This window comes from Eschrichtius robustus, chromosome 18, assembly GCF_028021215.1.
Source record: "Eschrichtius robustus isolate mEscRob2 chromosome 18, mEscRob2.pri, whole genome shotgun sequence".
Lineage (NCBI taxonomy): Eukaryota > Metazoa > Chordata > Mammalia > Artiodactyla > Eschrichtiidae > Eschrichtius > Eschrichtius robustus.
The window spans coordinates 25,053,145-25,074,291 of NC_090841.1; the positions used below are offsets into that span (position 1 = coordinate 25,053,145).

The following is a 21,147-nucleotide window of genomic DNA, read 5'->3' on the forward strand; positions in this document are numbered from 1 at the left end:
CTGAATAAGAACTTAGGATTCACTGTCCTATTAAAAATATTCCTAGCTTCCGTTCTTCTTGAAAACCATGTTAGAAGTACTGAGGTTGTTCAATGTGCCTTCTATCACAGCAATTTCACTTCGATGCCTTTGTTTTTTTGTTCAATACTGAGTATGCTAACAAGATACTACAGATTGATAACCAAGGCCAGGCATTTCTTAAGTTTATTGGGGAATTCTTAGTTGGGAGAGAAAGATCACAGACTTAAACAACTGGAAAAAGATAAAAGAACAATTAATTGCACATTATTACAAAAGTAATTTCTGAAATGTTTATTTTGAGCCACTGCTAAAACAAAATTTTAGTTCGTATTTTGGTAAATGAACATATTAAATTACTGAAAAGCAAAAAAAAAAAAAAGTTACTGTTATGCAAGATCTTAATGTAGTAATTCAGCACAAACAGCTACAATTACTCAAAGCTGCTTTTGCTCTATATCTGGTATATTAAACAAAAATGTGAATTACTTTTAACACTGCACAAGTAACCAAAGGTAGTAAATCCAGAAATATTAAAACCTGATATTAAATAGTATTCAAACATTTCAACAAAAACAAAACAATGAACTTCTAGAACTATACTTCTACCCATGTGAAAGGAATGTACATGGACGGTTAAAACAAATAAATAAATAAATAAAGTGACAAGAGTGACCAACACTGTATCTGCATCTTCAGAACAGGAATACAGTGAGTGAGTAAGTGTGTGCAGGGTCTTCTAATAAAAATGAGAAAAAATGCATGTCATTTTAGTACAATTTCATAATTCCCACGGAAGCTCTAATTCTCATGTGCTGGTGACAGGTGGCCAGGGTTTTAAGTGGAAAGTATTTTCCCTACACCCTGAATATGGATGCATTACTCTTTAAAAATTCTGTGGAAAGTTTCCCTTGAAAAATCAAAATTTAAAGCAATAGATTGATGGGAAATTGATCATTTTAATTGTGGAAGAATAATATTTGCTAAATAATTAACTAAGAAGACATCTGCATCTAGACTCTGATGATGAGTCAAGGTTAAATTTTGCATTTGGGGAACGTGCATGATATCAAAGTCACGTGGGTAAACTAGCTTCCACTTTATACCTGGTGCATTTAATTAAGTAATTAACTTCTCCTACCTGCAAAATAAAACCTTTATTTAAGCAAAATGAAAGTATTATGAATTGAATTAATTCACATCAAATATCTGAAAGGGTAAGTGGAACATTTTTCAAAATATGAAGATGTTATCACATATATTCACTGAGTGAATATTCTCAAAGATTTTATTACTCCATTAAATTGTGTCACAGCATCCAATAGATACTGTAATTTTCTTCCGTGTCATTCCTTTTGTATAAATCAGGAAATACTTTCAAAATCAAAATTAATAATACCCAAAATATAAATGTAATTTAATCTTGGCTTGGGAAAAGAAGAATATGAAAGAAGTGCCCCATTTCAGTCTGAAACAATGTTCTAAAAACCCCATCAGAGGCCTCCTTCACTTTCTTTCCACAGATCCTTCGATGTTTCTGAAACTGATACAACAGAGAATTCAACCCAAAGCACAACACAACTTTAACAGTTCTGAATAAAATATCATACTTCATAAGGGCCAACGTGTGCAGAATGGCAGTATTACACTGTCATAATAAATCTACTTATGCCAAGTATATTGTTAACAAAGTAAGACAGAGTCGTCCTCAACAAACAGATCTGTTCTGAAGGCTGAACAACCAAATAGATCTACAACGTCTTTGGAAAAATCACAAAGTGCCTTTAAACAAAGTAAGTTTACACTGTTCTTGATTAAAACATACTGTTATAAACTCCAATGTTTTCTCTCTATATACGGAAGCTTAACTCCCGTTTCTTTTCACATCTGCCAACACTTAATATTTTTCTCTACACCCCTGCACTGAACTGATAGAAGTGTGGAGTTCCACTGTGATTAGCACTATGCATGCTAGTGTCTAAGGATTGGTCTGTCAGTCCGCAGTGGCTGAATAAGGGAATTCTGAATCCATCACAGCTCCAGATAATGCAAAGAAAACAAAGATATGAGGAAAATCTTACCGTAAGAGAAATAAACAAACATTTTCAAGTACAGAAAGTTTTACAGAACTAATACATTGTCACTTTAGCTTAAAAGAAATTCAGAACTCAGTTTTGCTGTTAATAAAACCCGTACATACATCGAAGTCAACAAACACAACTTGACAGTTATACACTTGTAAAAATTCAATCTAAGCTTAATAATCAATCAATCTATGTTATAACAACCTGGTTCCTAACATTAAAAAACCCAGTCCAGTGCTGCTGCATATCAAGTTCTGAGAAGCTAAAGACAGAATCAATTCTGGTTATATACATTTCCTGCATTTCTCCACCTTAAAAAAATACCTGAAGAAACTTCAGGAAAATTTATTTTTAAGGCCTGCTCTATTTCTTTATCTTAAATTGAGAAAAACCAAAGCTTACACAGTGTAACCTTGAAATATTTAAATAGATTTTGGTATTTTTCTTAAAAAGCAATAAAATAATTTCTCTACTGTAATTATAATTCAAATTAATGTAAGGGCCCTTATTCCTTGTCCCCTGGTGGGTGCTATGTCTTCTATACTTTGTGCAGCTTCCAGAACAGTCAGTGCTCAAGAAAAAAGAAAATGTAACAGAGCAAAACCAAAGCCTCCAACAAAAAATGATTTACTCTAGGGTTACAAAATCTGCTAATGGAAGAACCAAAAATTCACACACACATACCCTCACATACAAAACACAATCCTGGTCCTCTACTCAAGTCAACTCGCAGTTACTAAAGACAAGTAGTAGAAAATGCAGAGCCCAGAAAGACCATATCAGAGGACTTTACAAAACAGTGCAGCTACACTTTACTGGGGAAGGGATTCAGGGGAGGGTCCCATTTTTTTCTAGAAAAAGCTTATCTTTGCTAAAGTGGGGTGTTTTTTTTCCCAAAATCCCAACAGTGAAAATAATTATTGGGCTTCTCTAAATGCATTTCCAAATTAACAGTAAGTTTTAAAATTTCAACATGTTTTGCACCTTTATTTTCATTTATAGGATAAGTTGGGGACCCAAAAGAGTGAAAAAGAAATAAAAATTCTTACTGCACAATCTTTATAGACATTTTATTTTAAAGCACCTTTTTAATGTTAACAGTGGGTTTCTAACAAGAAAAGAGTAAAATAAAAGAGGGCACCAACCACTAGCAAGGTAAAGTTCTCCTTTCCCCACACACACACACACACACACACACACACACACTTGCTTTCATGCCAGAACAATTGGTAACATTAGCAAATAATGTCATTTGATGAAAGGCTAGGGAAACTACCACTTACGATATTTATAGAAACCTAAACTACTCATGTTTCTAAGAAATTAAATAACTTGGGGGATTCAAAAAGCTACCAATGGCTGAACTATGAAAATAAAATTGACCCTTAAAAATAGGACAAAAGATGTCAGAAAAAAAATTAGCCTCGATGCTATTTTTTGATGTGAGATTTGTTATTAATAGGATACCATTTGCTTGCAAAGGAGCAAAATATAACTCCCTATCCCTGTCACCCACCCTCAGCCACCTCAGTGCAATTTCTAGCAGCACTATTTGGACGCAAAAAGAATGCTGTCAGTCAATGTCCCTGAAAGCCTTCAAATACATGTTCTTAGGGTATTAACACACTACACATGTGTATAGAAGAATAAACAAAGATAATATTTGAGAGATTACAAAAGTTTGAACTATATATACCATGTGATGACACAACACACTTTAAAAGCTATATTTACCTTCCTCCCAATTCACTTTAAATGTTAATATTCACTATTCAAATTTTACCCTATGCATCTTAATCTGTTCCTTCCTCTCTCAAAACAAATAATAAAATACACTGGTTTGGAGTTTGTTCTATGCATTTTCCAAGAGCCAATCAAACAGGGACTCGGATCTCTCCTCGCTGGACGTCTTCTCCATCGCCTCACAGTATTTAAGCACAGCCTGCAGGAGGTCTCCCACTTTCCAACCTTTTTCTTGTAATCGTTTTGAAAGCTAGTAAGAAAGAAAGGTAAGTCCAACATCAGATAAAACTAAGAATCCTGGTGTTTGCAGTAAAATACTGTTTCCCAGTTGTAACAAGGTCTTCTCCCCTAAACCACCACTCTTTACACAAATTAAACATTTTTCCTTCCTGGCTTTTATAAGTACTCTCCTCCACAGAATGCCACTTTGGGGTTGCTGGAGCCAGAATCCCACAAACCTCACCCAGCAGATATACGCCTTCTGTGTGGGCGTAGAGAGGCTACATTTCTACAGGAAATTCTTAACCTAACTAAATACATCTGCCATACCCTCAATTAGGAACATAAAATAATAAAGACAATGTCAAGTTTAATAAAAGGATGTGGATTTTCCTTCCACAACATATAGTGTGTTTTTTTCCCTGGAATACGCACTCTAGCCTCAACGGAAACATGGCTTTCTAAGTTACAAAATGTTAATGTTTCCAAAAAAAAAAAAACCAAAAAAGTAAATAAATATTAAATACTATGGCGATCATTTTGCAATATATACCAATATTGAATCATTATGTTGTACACCTGAAACTAATACAATGTTATATATCAGTTATAGCTCTTTTTTTTAAAAGTAAATAAATGCACGTTTAAATAAACTATCACCACCAATCAGAACATGTCTTCACTCATTTTTTTTCTACTTAGTTCTGTAAAAACTAATTTTTTGTAATATAAATATGCTTAACCTTTTTAAAAATAGCTTTACTGCAATATAATTCACATACCATACAATCACCCATTTAAAATATACCAGTCAATGGTTTTCATTATATTCACAGAGTTGAATGCAACATCATCACAATCAATATTAGGACACTTTTATCACACCAAAAAAAAAGCCCTACCTGTTAATAATCACTCCCCACTCCTCCAAACCCCCTCAACTCTAGACAATCACTAATCTACTTTCAGTCGATAGACTTGCCTATTTTGGCCATTCATTTTAATGAAATCATAAAATATATGGTCTTCTGTGACCTGGCTTCTTTCATTTAGCATAATGATTTCAAGTTTCCTCCATGGTACAGCATATCTCTACTTCATTCCTTTTTATTGACAGATAATATTCCACTGCATGGATATGCCACATTTTATTCATCCATTCATCGGTTAATGGACATTTAGGATATTTCCACTTTTGGCCTATTATAACACTGCCATGGACATATGTTTTCATTCCTCTTGGGTATATACCTGGGAGTAGAATTGCTGGGTCATATGATAACGCTGTGTTTAACTTTTTGAGGAACTGCAAGAATGTTTTCTTAGGTTACGTGGGGATGAGGTTCCCTTACACCAGCACCATTACACTCAGCTCTGCCTAAGGACTTCCTTAGCCCTCAGTTCATCCAAGACTAAATGACCTGAAAATGTTTGCCTCCCTAAGGTCAGTTCTAATACTTCCCCTACCCATTCTTTCTCCTTGACAATTCACGTCCTGAGCATCCCTTTCTGTCTTATTTTCTGCTTCTGCCTCAAAACAGAAATCTATACTGGAAAAATCCAAGAAGTGTAAATAAAGACAACAAAATACAAAAAAACTTTTTTACATAATATCTTTTGAACATACCTCTTTCAACAGTATCTTTGTAAATTCTGAACCAGGAATCAAGAGTAACTTGATTATTCGTTTTTTGTTATTACTGATTATCTTATATTGGTTATTCTTTGGACTACTCTATATTACATAGTAAGATTAAACCAAAGTTCTGATAAGGAAAATTCCTGGACAAAAACCTTAAGACTGTAAACTAAAAATCTTGACTGATAAGGTAGTTGGGGACTTCCCTAGTGGCACAGTGATTAAGAATCCACCTGCCAATGCAGGGGACATGGGTTTGATCCCTGGTCTGGAAAGATCCCACATGCCGCGGAACAACTAAGCCCATGCGCCACAACTACTGAGCCTGCGCTCTAGAGCCCGTGAGCCACAACTACTGAGCCCGCGCACCACAACTACTGACACCCACGCGCCTAGAGCCTGTGCTCCGCAACAAGAAGCCTGCGCACTGCAACGAAGAGTAGCCCCTGCTCGCCGCAACTAGAGAAAGCCCGTGCACAGCAACAAAGACCCAACACAGCCAAAAATAAATAAATATATAAATAAATAAATTTATAAAAAAAAAAAAGGTACTTGGCACACAGTAAGTTATCAATAAAAATATCCTATTAGTGCATCTAACCTGAATGTTCTATTATTAGAACCCTATTAAATGCTCAAAGTGAACTACTGTCCCTTATTAAATGTTTAAATGTTTATTGGCTTTTGCTTATGCCAGCTTCTCATACTAATGAAACTGGATTAACAGAAGAGACACACTAATTACTAGGCACAATCATGACTCAATTAAATACAAAGAATAACTCTATCTTTTCATATGAATACATGAAATGCTTATTTTTTGAAAAATTTATTATCATATTAGTCATCAATTTTATACACATCAGTGTATACATGTTAATTCCAATCTCCCAATTCATCACACCATGACCTACACCCCGCCCCCCGCTGCTTTCCACACTTGGTGTCCATATGTTTGTTCTCTACATCTGTGTCTCAATTTCTGCCCTGCAAACCAGTTCATCTGTACCATTTTTCTACATTCCACATATATGCATTAATATACGATATTTGTTTTTGTGTTTCTGACTTACTTCACTCTCTATGACAGTCTCTAGATCCATCCACGTCACTACAAATGACCCAATTTCGTTCCTTTTCATGGCTGAGTAATATTCCATTGTATATACGTACCACATCTTCTTTATCCATTCATCTGTTGATGGACACTTCGGTTGTTCCCATGACCTGGCTATTGTAAATAGTGCTGCAACGAACATTCGGGTGCATGTGTCTTTCTGAATTATGGTTTTCTCTGGGTGTGTGCCTAGTGGGATTGCTGGGTCATATGGTAATACTATTTTTAGTTCTTTAAGGAACCTCCATACTGTTCTCCATAGTGGCTGTATCAATTTACATTCCCACCAACAGTGCAAGAGGGTTCCCTTTTCTCCACACCCTCTCCAGCATTTGTTCTTTGTAGATTTTCTGATGATGCCCATTCTGACTGGTGTGAGGTGATACCTCATTGTAGTTTTGATTTGCATTTCTCTAATAATTAGTGATGTTGAGCAGCTTTTCATGTGCTTCTTGGCCACCTGTATGTCTGCTTTGGAGAAATGTCTATTTAGGTCTTCTGCCCATTTTTGGATCGGGTTGTTTGTTTTTTTAATATTGAGCTGCATGAGCTGTTTATATATTTTGGAGATCAATCCTTTGTCCATTGATTCGTTTGAAAATATTTTCTCCCATTCTGAGGGTTGTCTTTTGGTCTTGATTATGGTTTCCTTTGTTGTGCAAAAGCTTTTAAGTTTCAATAGGTCCCATTTGTTTTTTTTTAATTTCCATTACTCTAGGAGGTGGATCAAAAAAGATCTTGCTGTGATTTATGTCAAAGAGTGTTCTTCCTATGTTTTCCTCTAAGAGTTTTATAGTGTCCAGTCTTATATTTAGATCTCTAATCCATTTTGAGTTTATTTTTGTGTATGGTGCTAGGGAGTGTTCTAATTTCATTCTTTTACATGTAGCTGTCCAGTTTTCCCAGCACCACTTATTGAAGAGACTGTCTTTTCTCCATTGTGTATCCTTGCCTCCTTTGTCATAGATTAGTTGACCATAGGTGCGTGGGTTTATCTCTGGGCTTTCTATCCTGTTCCATTGATCTATATTTCTGTTTTTGTGCCAGTACCATATTGTCTTGATTACTGTAGCCTTGTAGTATAGTCTGAAGTCGGGAGTCTGATTCCTCCAGCTCTGTTTTTTTCCCTCAAGACTGCTTTGGCTATTCGGGGTCTTTTGTGTCTCCATACAAATTTTAAGATGTTTTGTTCTAGTTCTGTAAAAAATAGCATTGATAATTTGATAGGGATTGCATTGAATCTGTAAATTGCTTTGGGTAGTATAGTCATTTTCACAATATTGATTCTTCCAATCCAAGAACATGGTATATCTCTCCATCTGTTGGTATCATCTTTCTTTCATCAGTGTCTTATAGTTTTCTGCATACAGGTCTTTTGTCTCCTTAGGTAGGTTTATTCCTAGGTATTTTATTCTTTTTGTTGCAATGGTACATGGGAGTGTTTCCTTAATTTCTCTTTCAGATTTTTCATCATTAGTGTACAGGAATGCAAGAGATTTCTGTGCATTAATTTTGTATCCTGCAACTTTACCAAATTCATTGATTAGCTCTAGTAGTTTTCTGGTGGCATGTTTAGGATTCTCTATGTATAGTATCATATAATCTGCAAACAGTGACAGTTTTACTTCTTCTTTTCCAATTTGTATTCCTTTTCTTCCCCGATTGCTGTGGCTAGGACTTCCAAAACTATGTTGAATAATAGTGGTGAGAGTGGACATCCTTGTCTTGTTCCTGATCTTAGAGGAAATGCTTTCAGTTATTCACCACTGAGAATGATGTTTGCTGTGGGTTTGTCGTATATGGCCCTTATTATGTTGAAGTAGGTTCCCTCTATGCCCACTTTCTGGAGAGCTTTTATCATAAATCGGTGTTGAATTTTGTCAAAAGCCTTTTCTGCATCTATTGAGATGATGATATGGTTTTCATCCTTCAATTTGTTAGTATGGTGTATCACATTGATGGACTTGCATATATTGAAGAATCCTTGCATCCCTGGGATAAATCCCACTTGATCATGGTGTATGATCCTTTTAATGTGTTGTTGGATTCTGATTGCTAGTATTTTGTTGAGGATTTCTGCATCTATATTCATCAATGATACTGGTACGCAATTTTCTTTTTTTGTAGTATCTTTGTCTGGTTTTGGTATCAGGGTGACGGTGGCCTCACAGAATGAGTTTGGGAGTGTTCCTTCCTCTGCAAATTTTTGGAAGAGTTTGAGAAGGATGGGTGTTAGCTCTTCTCTAAATGTTTGATAGAATTCACCTGTGAAGCCATCTGGTCCTGGACTTTTGTTTGTTGGAAGATTTTTAATCAGTTTCAGTTTCATTACTTGTGATTGGTCTATTCATATTTTCTGTTTCTTCCTGGTTCAGTCATGGAAGGTTATACCTTTCTAAGAAATTGTCCATTTCTTCCAGGTTGTCCATTTTATCGTCATAGAGTTGCTTGTAGTAGTCTCTTTGGATGCTCTCTAGTTCTTCGGTGCCTGTTGTAACTTCTCCTTTTTCATTTCTAATTTTATTGATTTGAGTTCTCTCCCTCTTTTTCTTGATGAGTCTGGCTAATGGTTTATCAATTTTGTTTATCTTCTCAAAGAACCAGCTTTTAGTTTTATTGATCTTTGCTATTGTTTTCTTTGTTTCTATTTCATTTATTTCTGCTCTTATCTTTATAGTTTCTTTCCTTCTGCTAACTTTGGGTTTTGTTTGTTCTTCTTTCTCTAGTTCCTTTAGGTGAAACGTTAGATTGTTTATTTGAGATTTTTCTTGTTTCGTGAAGTAGGCTTGTATAGCTATAAACTTCCCTCTAAGAACTGCTTTTGCTGCATCCCATAGGTTTTGGATCGTCATGTTTTCATTGTCATTTTTCTCCAGGTATTTTTTTATTTTCTCTTTGATTTCTTCATTGATCTCTTGGTTATTTAGTAACATATTGTTTAGCCTCCATGTGTTTTTGTTTTTTACGTTCTGTTTCCCTGTAATTGATTTCTAATCTCATAGCGTTGTGGTCAGAAAAGATGCTTGATATGATTTCAATTTTCTTAAATTTACTGAGGCTTGATTTGTGACCCAAGATGTGATCTATCCTGGAGAATGATCTGTGCGCACTTGAGAAAAAAGTGTAATCTGCTGTTTTTGGATGGAATGTCCTATAAATATCAATTAAATCTATCTGGTCTATTGTGTCATTTAAAGCTTCTGTTTCCTTATTAATTTTCTGTTTGGATGATCTGACCATTGGTGTAAGTGAGGTGTTAAAGTCCCCCACTATTATTGTGTTGCTGTCGATTTCCTCTTTTAGAGCTGTTAGCAGTTGCCTTATGTATTGAGGTGCCCCTATGTTGGGTGCATATATATTTATAATTGTTATATCTTCTTCTTGGGTTGATCCCTTGATCATTACGTAGTGTCCTTCCTTGTCTCTTGTAGCATTCTTTATTTTAAAGTCTATTTTATCTGATATAAGTATTGCTACTCCAGCTTTCTTTTGATTTCTATTTGCATGGAATATCTTTTTCCATCCCCTCACTTTCAGTCTGAATGTGTCCCTAGGTCTGAAGTGGGTCTCTTGTAGATAGCATATATATGGGTCTTGTTTTTGTATCCATTCAGTGAGCCTGTGTCTTTTGGTTGCAGCATTTAATCCATTCACGTTTAAGGTAATTATCGATATGTATGTTCCTATGACCATTTTCTTAATTGTTTTGGGTTTGTTTTTGTAGGTCCTTTTCTTTTCTTGTGTTTCCCACTTAGAGAAGTTCCTTTAGCATTTGTTATAGAGCTGGTTTCATGGTGCTGAATTCCCTTACCTTTTGCTTGTCTGTAAAGCTTTTGATTTCTCCTTCGAATCTGAATGAGATCCTTGCTGGTTAGAGTAATCTTGGTTGTAGGTTCTTCCCTTTCATCACTTTAAGTATATCATGCCACTCCCTTCTGGCTTGTAGAGTTTGTGCTGAGAAATCAGTTGTTAACCTTATGGGAGTTCCCTTGTATGTTATTTGTCATTTTTCCCTTGCTGCTTTCAATAATTTTTCTCTGTCTTTAATTTTTGCCAATTTGATTACTATGTGTCTCAGCGTGTTTTTCCTTGGGTTTATCCTGTATGGGACTCGCTGTGCTTCCTGGACTTGGGGGGCTATTTCCTTTCCCATGTTAGGGAAGTTTTCGACTACAATCTCTTCAAATATTTTCTCTGGTCCTTTCTGTCTCTCTTCTCCTTCTGGGACCCCTTTAATGCGAATGTTGTTGCGTTTAATGTTGTCCCAGAGGTCTCTTAGGCTGTCTTCATTTCTTTTCATTCTTTGTTTTTATTCTGTTCCATGGCAGTAAATTTCACCATTCTGTCTTCCAGGTCACTTATCCGTTCTTCTGCCTCAGTTATTCTGCTACTGATTCCTTCTAGTGTAGTTTTCATTTCAGTTATTGTATTGTTCATCTCTGTTTGTTTGTTCTTTAATTCTTCTAGGTCTTTGTTAAATATTTCTTTCATCTTCTCGATCTTTGCCTCCATTCTTTTTCCGAGGGCCTGGATCATCTTCACTATCATTATTCTGAATTCTTTTTCTGGAAGGTTGCCTATCTCCACTTCATTTAGTTGTCTTTCTGGGGTTTTATCTTGTTCCTTCATCTGGTACATAGCCCTCTGCCTTTTCATCTTGTCTATCTTTCTGTGAATGTGGTTTTTGCTCCAGAGGCTGCAGGACTGTAGTTCTTCTGCTGTCTGCCCTCTGGTGGATGAGGCTATCTAAGAGGCTTGTGCAAGTTTCCTGATGGGAGGTACTGGTGGTGGGTAGAGCTGGCTGTTGCTCTGGTGGTCAGAGCTCAGTAAAACTTTAATCCGCTTGTCTGATGATGGGTGGGGCTGGGTTCCCTCCCTGTTGGTTGTTTGGCCTGAGGCGACCCAACACTGGAGCCTACCCAGGCTCTTTGGTGGGGCTAATGGCAGACTCTGGGAGGGCTCACACCAAGGAGTACTTCCCAGAACTTCTGCTGCCAGTAAGGCCCTATTTCTAATATGGATTGATTCATTCAGTTCTACATCAGTGACCCAAGCATTACAGAGTGTAAAGACCATACATCATATGACTCATCCTTTCCATGGTTTATTTCCACAAACACTATCACTTGCCCAGAAATAACTATAATTTTGTAAATCTCTTATTTCCCCAAGTTCTTTATGATTGATTTCCTTCTTTCCAGCGCATTTGACCTGAAGTCATAGGTCCATCCAATCGATGATAAGACAGAAAACTCATGAAATGCTTATTAAAGGCACCTAACTTTGAAAACTTTGGATGTGCCAGGCAGTAGATTAAGCATTTTTTTTTACAGTATTATATTTAATCCTCACAAACCTCTGCAAGGTAAATTCTATACTCATTTCCACAGTACAGATAAAGAAACTGAGACTGGTGAACTTACCCAAGGTTACACTGCTAGAGAGAGGCGGAGCTGATACCTGAGTCCAACCACTGGACTCTATTACCTGGGCATTTACCCACTTTCTATCAACCATGTGACACAGAACATCATATACCGTGTCCTCACAACCACCCTATAAGGTAGGTACTTACTTGTATAAACTCCTTCTTTGCAGAGTCATGAATATAAAGTTCTGCAACTTCGGCCTCAGAGGCAACGAGCCACTGAAGAATAATCCTTAGCTGGGGGTCTACTGTGCATGGCTCCATGTCAACATTCGCAATTAGCAGAGTATTTCCATCTTGCTCTGAACCTAATATTTAAATTGAAACGATATGAAGTGAAACTCATCAATTCAACTCTCAGTGCTCTGCTTTCCAAGGACATATAAGCATTTTCCATTTCTTAAGAGTCCAAGGAATTCTAGAAAAAAATTCATCTTTTCTTAACTGCACCATAACATCAACTAAAGCATTACTTTGAAAAGGCAAAATAATGCTAAAACAAAGGAACAGCTTTGATCATTTGTGACAGCACAAATGCAAAACTCTATTCTCAGGTATTGAATTCAAGAGCCAATTCCCAAATGCCATAATTTGTGTCAAAATATAATCTATAGGTAAAGCTGAAAAAAAAAACCTGAAATGCTACAATTACAATCAAAATATAAATAAAACACAAATAAAAACCTCAAATAAATATATTAAATGGACTTTAAGAAAGCTTTCTGAACTAAGAGAAATAGCAGCAGCAGTGAACACTTGTATTGCACATATTACATCCTAAGTATTGTTTTAATCTCTTTACATATACAAACTCCTTTAATCCTCACAAGCACCCTGTGAGGAGGGAACTGCTATCATCTCATTTTACAGGTGAGGAATCTGAGGCAGAGAGAGATCCAGAGTCTCACAGCCGGAAATGGCTGAGCCAGGATATAAACACAGGCGGTCTGGCTCCATGCTCTTAATCACTTCACTCTTTAGGCAAAATACAAAAAAAAAAAAAAAGTCATATGCAACCACTTACCTCCCAAAAGCTAGACCAGGGAATTTTCTGGTACACCCTTATTATAAATAAGACACTGTTCTCAAGTTTAAGTTTTAATGAAAATTATGATTTCAACATAAAAAAGATGAATCCCTGTTGACTATAAAACTAATGCCCGTGCACCAATATCGTGTGTTTAACACTGCTGCTTAGTGGTGGGCCTCCCACACAAGAGGCCAGCAGTGGGGCATGCTGGTAGACATGGCACCAATTTGCACCAGTAATGGACATTTGTTGGTCAGTGTCCCTGATTCTTTTTTTTACAGTTTGCAGGGCATTCTAGACCACTACTAATCATTTTTAGGATTCGTATTGACCCCTAAAATTTTTCATTTAAAAAAATTGGTCCACACTATTCTCTTAACATAAATGTATTATCATTTCTCTCCTCTCTCCCCTCTGACTTTCAGTCAAAAATGGGTCTGGCAGACGATGGTACCAGACAAAGTCTTTGGGCCATTCTGTAAATTCTGCAGAGGTCATGGGGTTGAAATGTTCTCTGTACCACTGGATTTCTCAGTTCAGGGTTCCTGGTTGCCTGGCCTAAGAATGACTTGTCTTTGGGGAGGTTACTCAACCCTAGCGAAAAGAGAAAGAACTGACATCCTGCAATTACAAACAATAACAAAAAAATGAAGTTTGTTGCCTTAGGATTTCCATAATTTTGAATCATTTATAAATATACATCAATCCATCTCCTAATTTACCAATTTCTAACTTAACAAATTTGAAAGTTAGCTATAATTTTCTATATAATGAGAGATGACTATAATCTCTAAAGCTGAGTAATGACATATCTACATATAATTAACCTCCCAGTTTATTCCTAGTTACAAAAACAATACTGAACAGCCTGTGACCAATGGTATCTAGTATTTATATCTTTGGAACCATGTTCATTAAAGGAAGAAACGAATATTTTCTTCAAATATATGTGTGAGTGTAAGACTGGAATTGAGGGAAGGAAGAATCTATTTTAAAATATCTTTTATTTTTACTTATTGATTTATGTAAGGTTGACAGCAAAACAAACTGACATGTGATATGATAATAAATTATATCTCATAATGTAAGAATTTTATATTTTGAAAAAGATAATTATATGAAGAGATTATCATGAATTTCTCTCTCAAATAATTGAATAATTCTTTTAAAGTAGTTCGGTCTTTACACTGATGAGTACTTCCTTAGTTTAGCAATCAAATAACACAAACTGCTCAGCAAAGGATCTGACACTGGTTAGATTAGTCAAGAATACCTTGATTTGGAATATTTCTTCATCTTTCAATTCCTTTATTGTATTATCTGTACAATAAGAAATTTGGACAAGAACTTCTCTTGGGTCTACTCTAGTTACAAATTTTTGTAATTTTAATGGAAAACAATTTAAAAATAAATCAAAGTTTGTTCTAACGAATATTATTTCAAGTTACATTGAATAGTTTAAATGAATAATATTGTATTGAAGGGATCCCAAAAGACATTAATAACCAAAAGGGAAGGGAAAAAATACCATTGTGAAATGTAAAATGATTTTTTCTCAGTTATTACTAAAAGTCTTCAGTTAGTATTTCCCATTTAATCTGACTTCATATAGGTTATTATAAATGTCTTTTATTTTTGTATGTCTGTATTGCTTAATATTCCAAGTCTAGTAAAATCTTATGCAAATAAACCAATGAATTTAAACAAAACAAAACAAAAAAGAATACCCTGGTTTGTAATGTAAAAACCCTGATTTGTAACAACCCAGCGCCTATCTGATGAAAATGTACAAACACAAACATTAAAGACTTTTCTAAAGAACCTTATAAAAAAACATGCAAACACTTTGAAAAAACAAATTGTCAGTTAGTTACCTTCTACATCATCCTCATGCTCTTCATCTCTATCATCCGGCCCATCACTTATCGAATGAAGTAGCAGAAGCCGTTAAAAAAAAAAAAAAAGCTTTAATTAATAATGGTACTAAAGCCAATTCTTAAAACGTGGTAAAAAATGAATGATACAATATGACATATGATATTTTAAAAGGGGAGAAATGACAATAAAAAGGAAGCTTTGCTTCTCACACCATTTCATGTTAAAATCTGAACTGCAAATGATGCCTGAAGGTAAGTTATCAATAACTGAGAAGTTCTACCTAACCACGATATCTATACAGTGTCAAGTAATTACATAATAAAATGTAATTTAAAATAATTTAAAGCCAAAATATTCTAATTTGGTTTTAGATAACACAGCATCTGAATATTGCAGAATGCCGTGAATAATTATTTATTAATGCTTCTGCTGATGCCATTTGTATTTTTTTTAACATAGTAAAAACATTTGTTCTATACCTTTCTTATAAATAAAACTGCATACAAAAACAAAAAACCAAAACAAAACAACAGAAATCCTGTAGGAAGCAAGCTCTTTTTAATGAAACAGTAATTGGTAGAATGAAAAATAGCAAGCAGTGCAACACATGCATAGAATTAAACACATTTTGCAATTAGATGTCAGTCACATCTTAGCGTAGTTGAATTTTTTCATTAGATGTAAATTTATCAAGCAGAATCATGTCAAAATATAGGAGAAAAGCAGGTTGATACACATTGGCACTGTAACCCACATTCTTTTAAGAATATGACATCATGCATTAGTGGTGAAAGACTCATCAGTGTTTAGGTTTCTGGACTGGACCAACCTGTCTGATGTTGGAAAGGATAAATTGTCCTCATACAAATCTCCTTCTAAACCAAGACTGCTCCAGCTACTGCTGTTACCATTACTGCCAGAGGAAGAAAAGAACAGAGCTGAACTAGCAAATGAATGGTAAAGACGACCCTGGTTTTCCTTGGAACAGCATGCGTCAGTGGTAACTGCGGACATTCTGAAGCTGCCACCGTGGGTGCGGCATCTGTGGAGTTACGTAAAGACCATCGCTGCTACTGTACAAGGTATCTGACAGCTTCAGAGATTTGGGAGTTTTCTTACTTGTCCTCAAAAGTTCATGAAAATTATTCTAAATGTGTATTTATTTTACAGATTAAGACAATGACTTTTAATGAATGCATGAACTAAGAAGTTTCGCAATGAAATTACTGTCTATGGCAAAGCTTAGAATATAATTTGTAGAAAGCCAATGCTCTTCAGTTTGGATAAAGTTTAAAAACAAAAAAACCACAGGTTAACATTCTCTCAAGTCTTTAGATAGTGCAAACAGTGATGGGCCAGGGTGGTGATGGAGGATGGGGAAAGGAATGGGATGGCAGACACCAAAACACAGTCCCAAATAGACCTTTTCTAACTACTAGGAGAAAAGCTGTCTTCTGATTTTAAAATACTCTTATTATGTCAATTACCTTCATTTCATTAATTATGTATAATTCAGTAGGTGGCAAATAATATACATTTTTTTCAGAATATTGAATAACCAAGGTCTAATCAAGCATTACACTTGTCTGATCAGCCAGTCACTAACGCCACACAGACACCTTCTCACGCTACCTAATCAAAAGAAGAAAGCAGCTACGTTCTACAAGTGCGGCAAAGCGATACAACACAAAAAGCAACTGCGTTCAGAAACAAAACTAAATTCAGTTTTTCAGATTAAAATCTAAACATGCAATTTAAAAAAATTCTAATCATTAAAATAATTAGTAAGCACACATTAGTTTGCAGTGATAAGCAGCTATATTTCCCCATATTAGGCTAGACAATTATAAAAATTAATATTCACACAAACCAAAATTTTGGTTCTAAAAAATGAATTAAAATAAAATCATCTTTCATGCATCAGTAAATGTTGACAAGGTTACCAAAAAAGGGGATGATTATTTAAAAGTTCTAGTTTCCAGGCCATCTCAATAATTAACATATCCATATTAACTCTAGCACTATCAAACTGTCACAAACCATAATGCATTACAGAATAAAAGTTAAAACTGATCAGTGTCTTTTCGACCCTATGTTCAAACAAATATAGATCTATTATAAAACCATTAAACCAACCAGAATTTTTGCCCATGTAGTCTGTTGCCAGACAAACCAAAAATGAGAAAATATGGAAATACAGAATGGATAGAGAGCTGTGAGCCGAAGAGAAAGAGAAAATTAATGATCTCAAACACCATATTTACTTCTATTAATAGAATGATTATCTAAGCACAGAAAAAAATTACAAAATTAAAATTCTGACCCATTTCCACACTAAAGCCATGTATCTTAAGTGAGGTCTCTGAATCTTAAGTGTGGTCTCTGAATCACCTGCTTTAAAATAATCGGAGGTACTTATCAAGCCTGCAGAATCTTGGGACCCTCCAATGACCCAGGGAATCTTCATCTCTGGGAGGCAAGCACACCACCAACCCTGGATGAGCCCCACTAAGTTTTTCTTTGTGCCTGAACCTTAAGGCCACACAGCATCATTAGTTCTTATTAATTCTATAGTCAATTAAAACCACAGGTGTTCTTCTGACAAAATGCTATCAAGTCAGGTTTTCCCCATCCTGAATTCAAATAATTAATTTTCTGAACCTAAATGCATTTACCTATGTTAAACATTATTAGTTTAGCCTCAGCCTGATTTGGTCTTTCTGAACCTTGGTTCTGTTAATGGGATTACCTTTTCATCTTTGTTTTGAGTCACTCACAAATACTAAGTGTTCTACATCACTAATAAAATAATGCTGAAGAGGAAGAACCAAGGACAGACCTTGGTAGGCGCCTCCCTCTTTTCGTCAAATTAGATAACATTCCATACCAAGTCGTTCAACCAGCTACAGTCCTCCTAATGCCACTAGCCTCTAACCCTTGTTCTCCCACTTTAACACCAGGATTCCGTAAGCAACGTCAACCCCCAACTGAAATTCTAGAAGCCTGCTTCTCAAAGATGAGAGAAGAATTTAAGTGTTCAATATTCTAATCTAAGGTTATGGGAAGGGCCAAATGATGATCTATGATATTACCCCCACTTCCTGCTACCAGTTTTAAAGACTGCCTTTTTGGATTTAGATTTTGTAAAATACTGGTGGTTTACATCACATTTTAAGAAATTATGACAAAATAGATACTTTATAAAAATATTAAGACTTACTGGTTAATCCAAGCATCAAACAAAATACTCTGAGATGATGTGTTCTAACAGGTGAAAAGCCATTTAGGCCTTTACAGAGTTAAGAATATAAGAAACAACTGTTATCATAATTAATAAAATATTCCAAAACTATTTTAATGAACAAAGTTAACTGAGAAAATGATATATGAAGTGACTTCTGCTGTACAAAACCATATTTTTATAATGAGTTTATATATTTTCAGTGATTCAAGTATAAATGCTCAAGCTACAGTGTTCCTGAAAGGACAAGTAAGGAATCCTTCCCCCCAAAAGATACTACTTTCATGTCAAGAAAATTACAGGCATTTTGATGCCTTTTACAGATAACTGTTCTTTTTCCTATCCTTTAGAGAAAAAAAAAAGTACCCTCTTTAAAGTGAGAAAGAAAATTTTTTCCTCAAAAATTCATGAGAAGTCCAAGTAAAGCTTTTTAAAGGGTATAGAATCAAATGTATGAAGTATTTTTCAAATCAACTATTGGCACATTCAAAGAAAATTAGCTCAGCTAGTTATTGTATTTAATAAATGTCAAAACCATTAGAAATATATTGTGAACAATAAAATACACTTTGAAAATAACAGATTTTCAAATTCAGAATTTTAAAATCAAACTCAATGTAAATTTATAGCTTACTTCTGAGGTCTGAGTACCTGAACTATGCAATTACATACAAAATCATAGTCACCTTTCACTTAGATGATGAAAACTACTGCTTTCATCCTGGTGTTCATCTTCAAAACTTAAATTGGACCAGCTACCAGTGCTGTCATCACCAATACTGAGATTCATCTGCTGGCTACCAAAAGACTCAGTTGACTGAAAGTCTTCTATTTCTTTTGGCCTGGAAAAAAAAAAAAAAAAAAAGGAAGGAAGAAAGAAACAAAGTCCAAAAGCATCAGATTCTGAATTATAGGTCTATCCATTTGATGATAAAGATGACAAAAACAAGAAGTGATATTCAGAGCTAGACCAGTGTCCATCTAACCTTTGGTTTGTGTCTGCTAATAAAGAGACGTGGCAGGAGAGCATACTAACTTCAAAGTTAGCTGAGGCACCTACACAACATCCCTAACTCACCTTGTTCATCTATTATGGATCCATCCCAAGCACACCATTTATTTAAATTCTCTTTAAAGCAGTTCATATTTTCAACTGGAACCTCTATGAAGGAGCACAAGTTCCTAACTTTTTGTAAGACGGTATTTTATTTGTACCAAAAATTACCCCTTTTCTGGCTTAATTTAAGAACAAAAAAAAGTAGTTCAAGGAATTCTAGTACTGTCAAGCCTATAATCAAACTAGCCAAATCTCTTCAAGATTTTGAGCTTGGATCATAACCTCTCTCATTTTTTTCTCAATGAAAAGACATTTATATTTTTATTCCATCTTCACAAGAAATGTCATTCACTGTTCAATTACTGTATTTGTCCCTTCTACATTTTATTCTGGAGTAACAGTTTAAAGTGATATTTTAATTTTTTATTGAAGTATAGTTGATTTATGATATTAGTTTCAGGTGTACAACATAGTGATTCAATATTTTTGTAGATTACACTCCCTTTAAAGCTTTTACAAAATAATGGCTATATTTGTTTCCCTGTGCTGTACAATTTATCCTTGTTGCTTGTTTTACACATAGTAGTTGGTATCTCTTAACCGCATACCCCTATCTTGCCCCACATTTTTAAACATGAAGAGGGAAAATGCTGATCTTCTGGTCAAAACCTTCTAGTGGCTTCTCGTCAATCAAAATAAGAGTCCAAATCCTTATAGCATACATCAGGTGTGACAACCTCTCGCAACCTCCACTGGTCTCCTACTCTCCCTGGCTCCCTTGCTTTAGCCACACAAGCTTCTCTGAGGCTTCCCCAACATGCACAGTCCCACTCCTTTGCCTGGAACCCTGTTCCGCCTGATTCCCACTTAACCTTATTCTCTCTCCACCTTTGGCTCTTTGCTCAAATGTTACTTTGTCAGAGCAGCTTCCCTACTACCTACTGAAAACTGCACTGCACCCCACCGGCTGCTGCCCACTGCCACCCCCAGCACTATCTTCCTGCATCTCCCTATTTTAAGATGACCAAGAAAGGAGGCAGTGCTTGTCATGGCTTTGACAAAAGCTACTAAAATATCCGGCATTATCGTTTGGCTTAATTAAATTCCTCCTCAATTCAAGAAATTTTCTCTTTCTGTGAGACTAACAAAAATAATCCTACAAACTAATAACACAAGCTGGTCCTGATGTCTTCCCAGGGAGAAAGAAGGTTAAAAGTGAATATTTTAACTAAGGCGTTAGTATCGCTGAGCACAAGACACGGTTACTGAAATGCAGAACACCGCAGGACCATCAGGAAGAACAGTCCCCTTAGATGGTGGCCTATCAAGAGGAGTGGTGGCAGGAGTGGAAGTATTTGGAGAATTTTTGCTTTCTTCAGAGCAGTTTGGTTAAGTTACACTCTTTTTAAGAAAACTTACCTTTGTGAACAGAAATAAAAATTTAATCTCATAGTACATTAACATGGTGATACTCAACATTTGCTGTATAAAATTCTCCAGCTGTTTCTTTGATTCAACTTTACCTACTTCACAGCTTTGTAAACTTGGGCAAGGTGATTATCCACGCTAAGCCACATCTTCCAGCTCAGTGAACGGTTCGTACCTTCCTTCCCTCAAAGGGCTGTTGTGGGATAATGAGACAGTGTCTATGAAAGTAACAGGTAGGCTATAAAACAGTACACAAATGTAATAG

At 35.5% G+C, this 21,147-nt stretch overlaps 1 protein-coding gene across 5 annotated transcripts in view; it reads right to left on the reverse strand.

The window, feature by feature from the left end:
• Positions 1-297: 297 nt before the first annotated feature.
• The window catches only part of AKAP11 (A-kinase anchoring protein 11), a 53,300-nt gene continuing 32,450 nt past the window's right edge, over positions 298-21,147 (reverse strand). For 2 of the 5 annotated variants that reach the window (XM_068527060.1, XM_068527057.1), the window contains exons 8-12: positions 19,084-19,239; positions 15,986-16,069; positions 15,153-15,199; positions 12,396-12,556; positions 298-4,095 (exon numbers count right to left, since the gene is read on the reverse strand). In XM_068527060.1, coding sequence (XP_068383161.1) covers positions 3,955-4,095; positions 12,396-12,556; positions 15,153-15,199; positions 15,986-16,069; positions 19,084-19,239 — 589 coding nt within the window. In that variant the 3' untranslated portion in view covers positions 298-3,954. The other 3 variants (XM_068527059.1, XM_068527058.1, XM_068527061.1) reach the window with 3 other exon arrangements.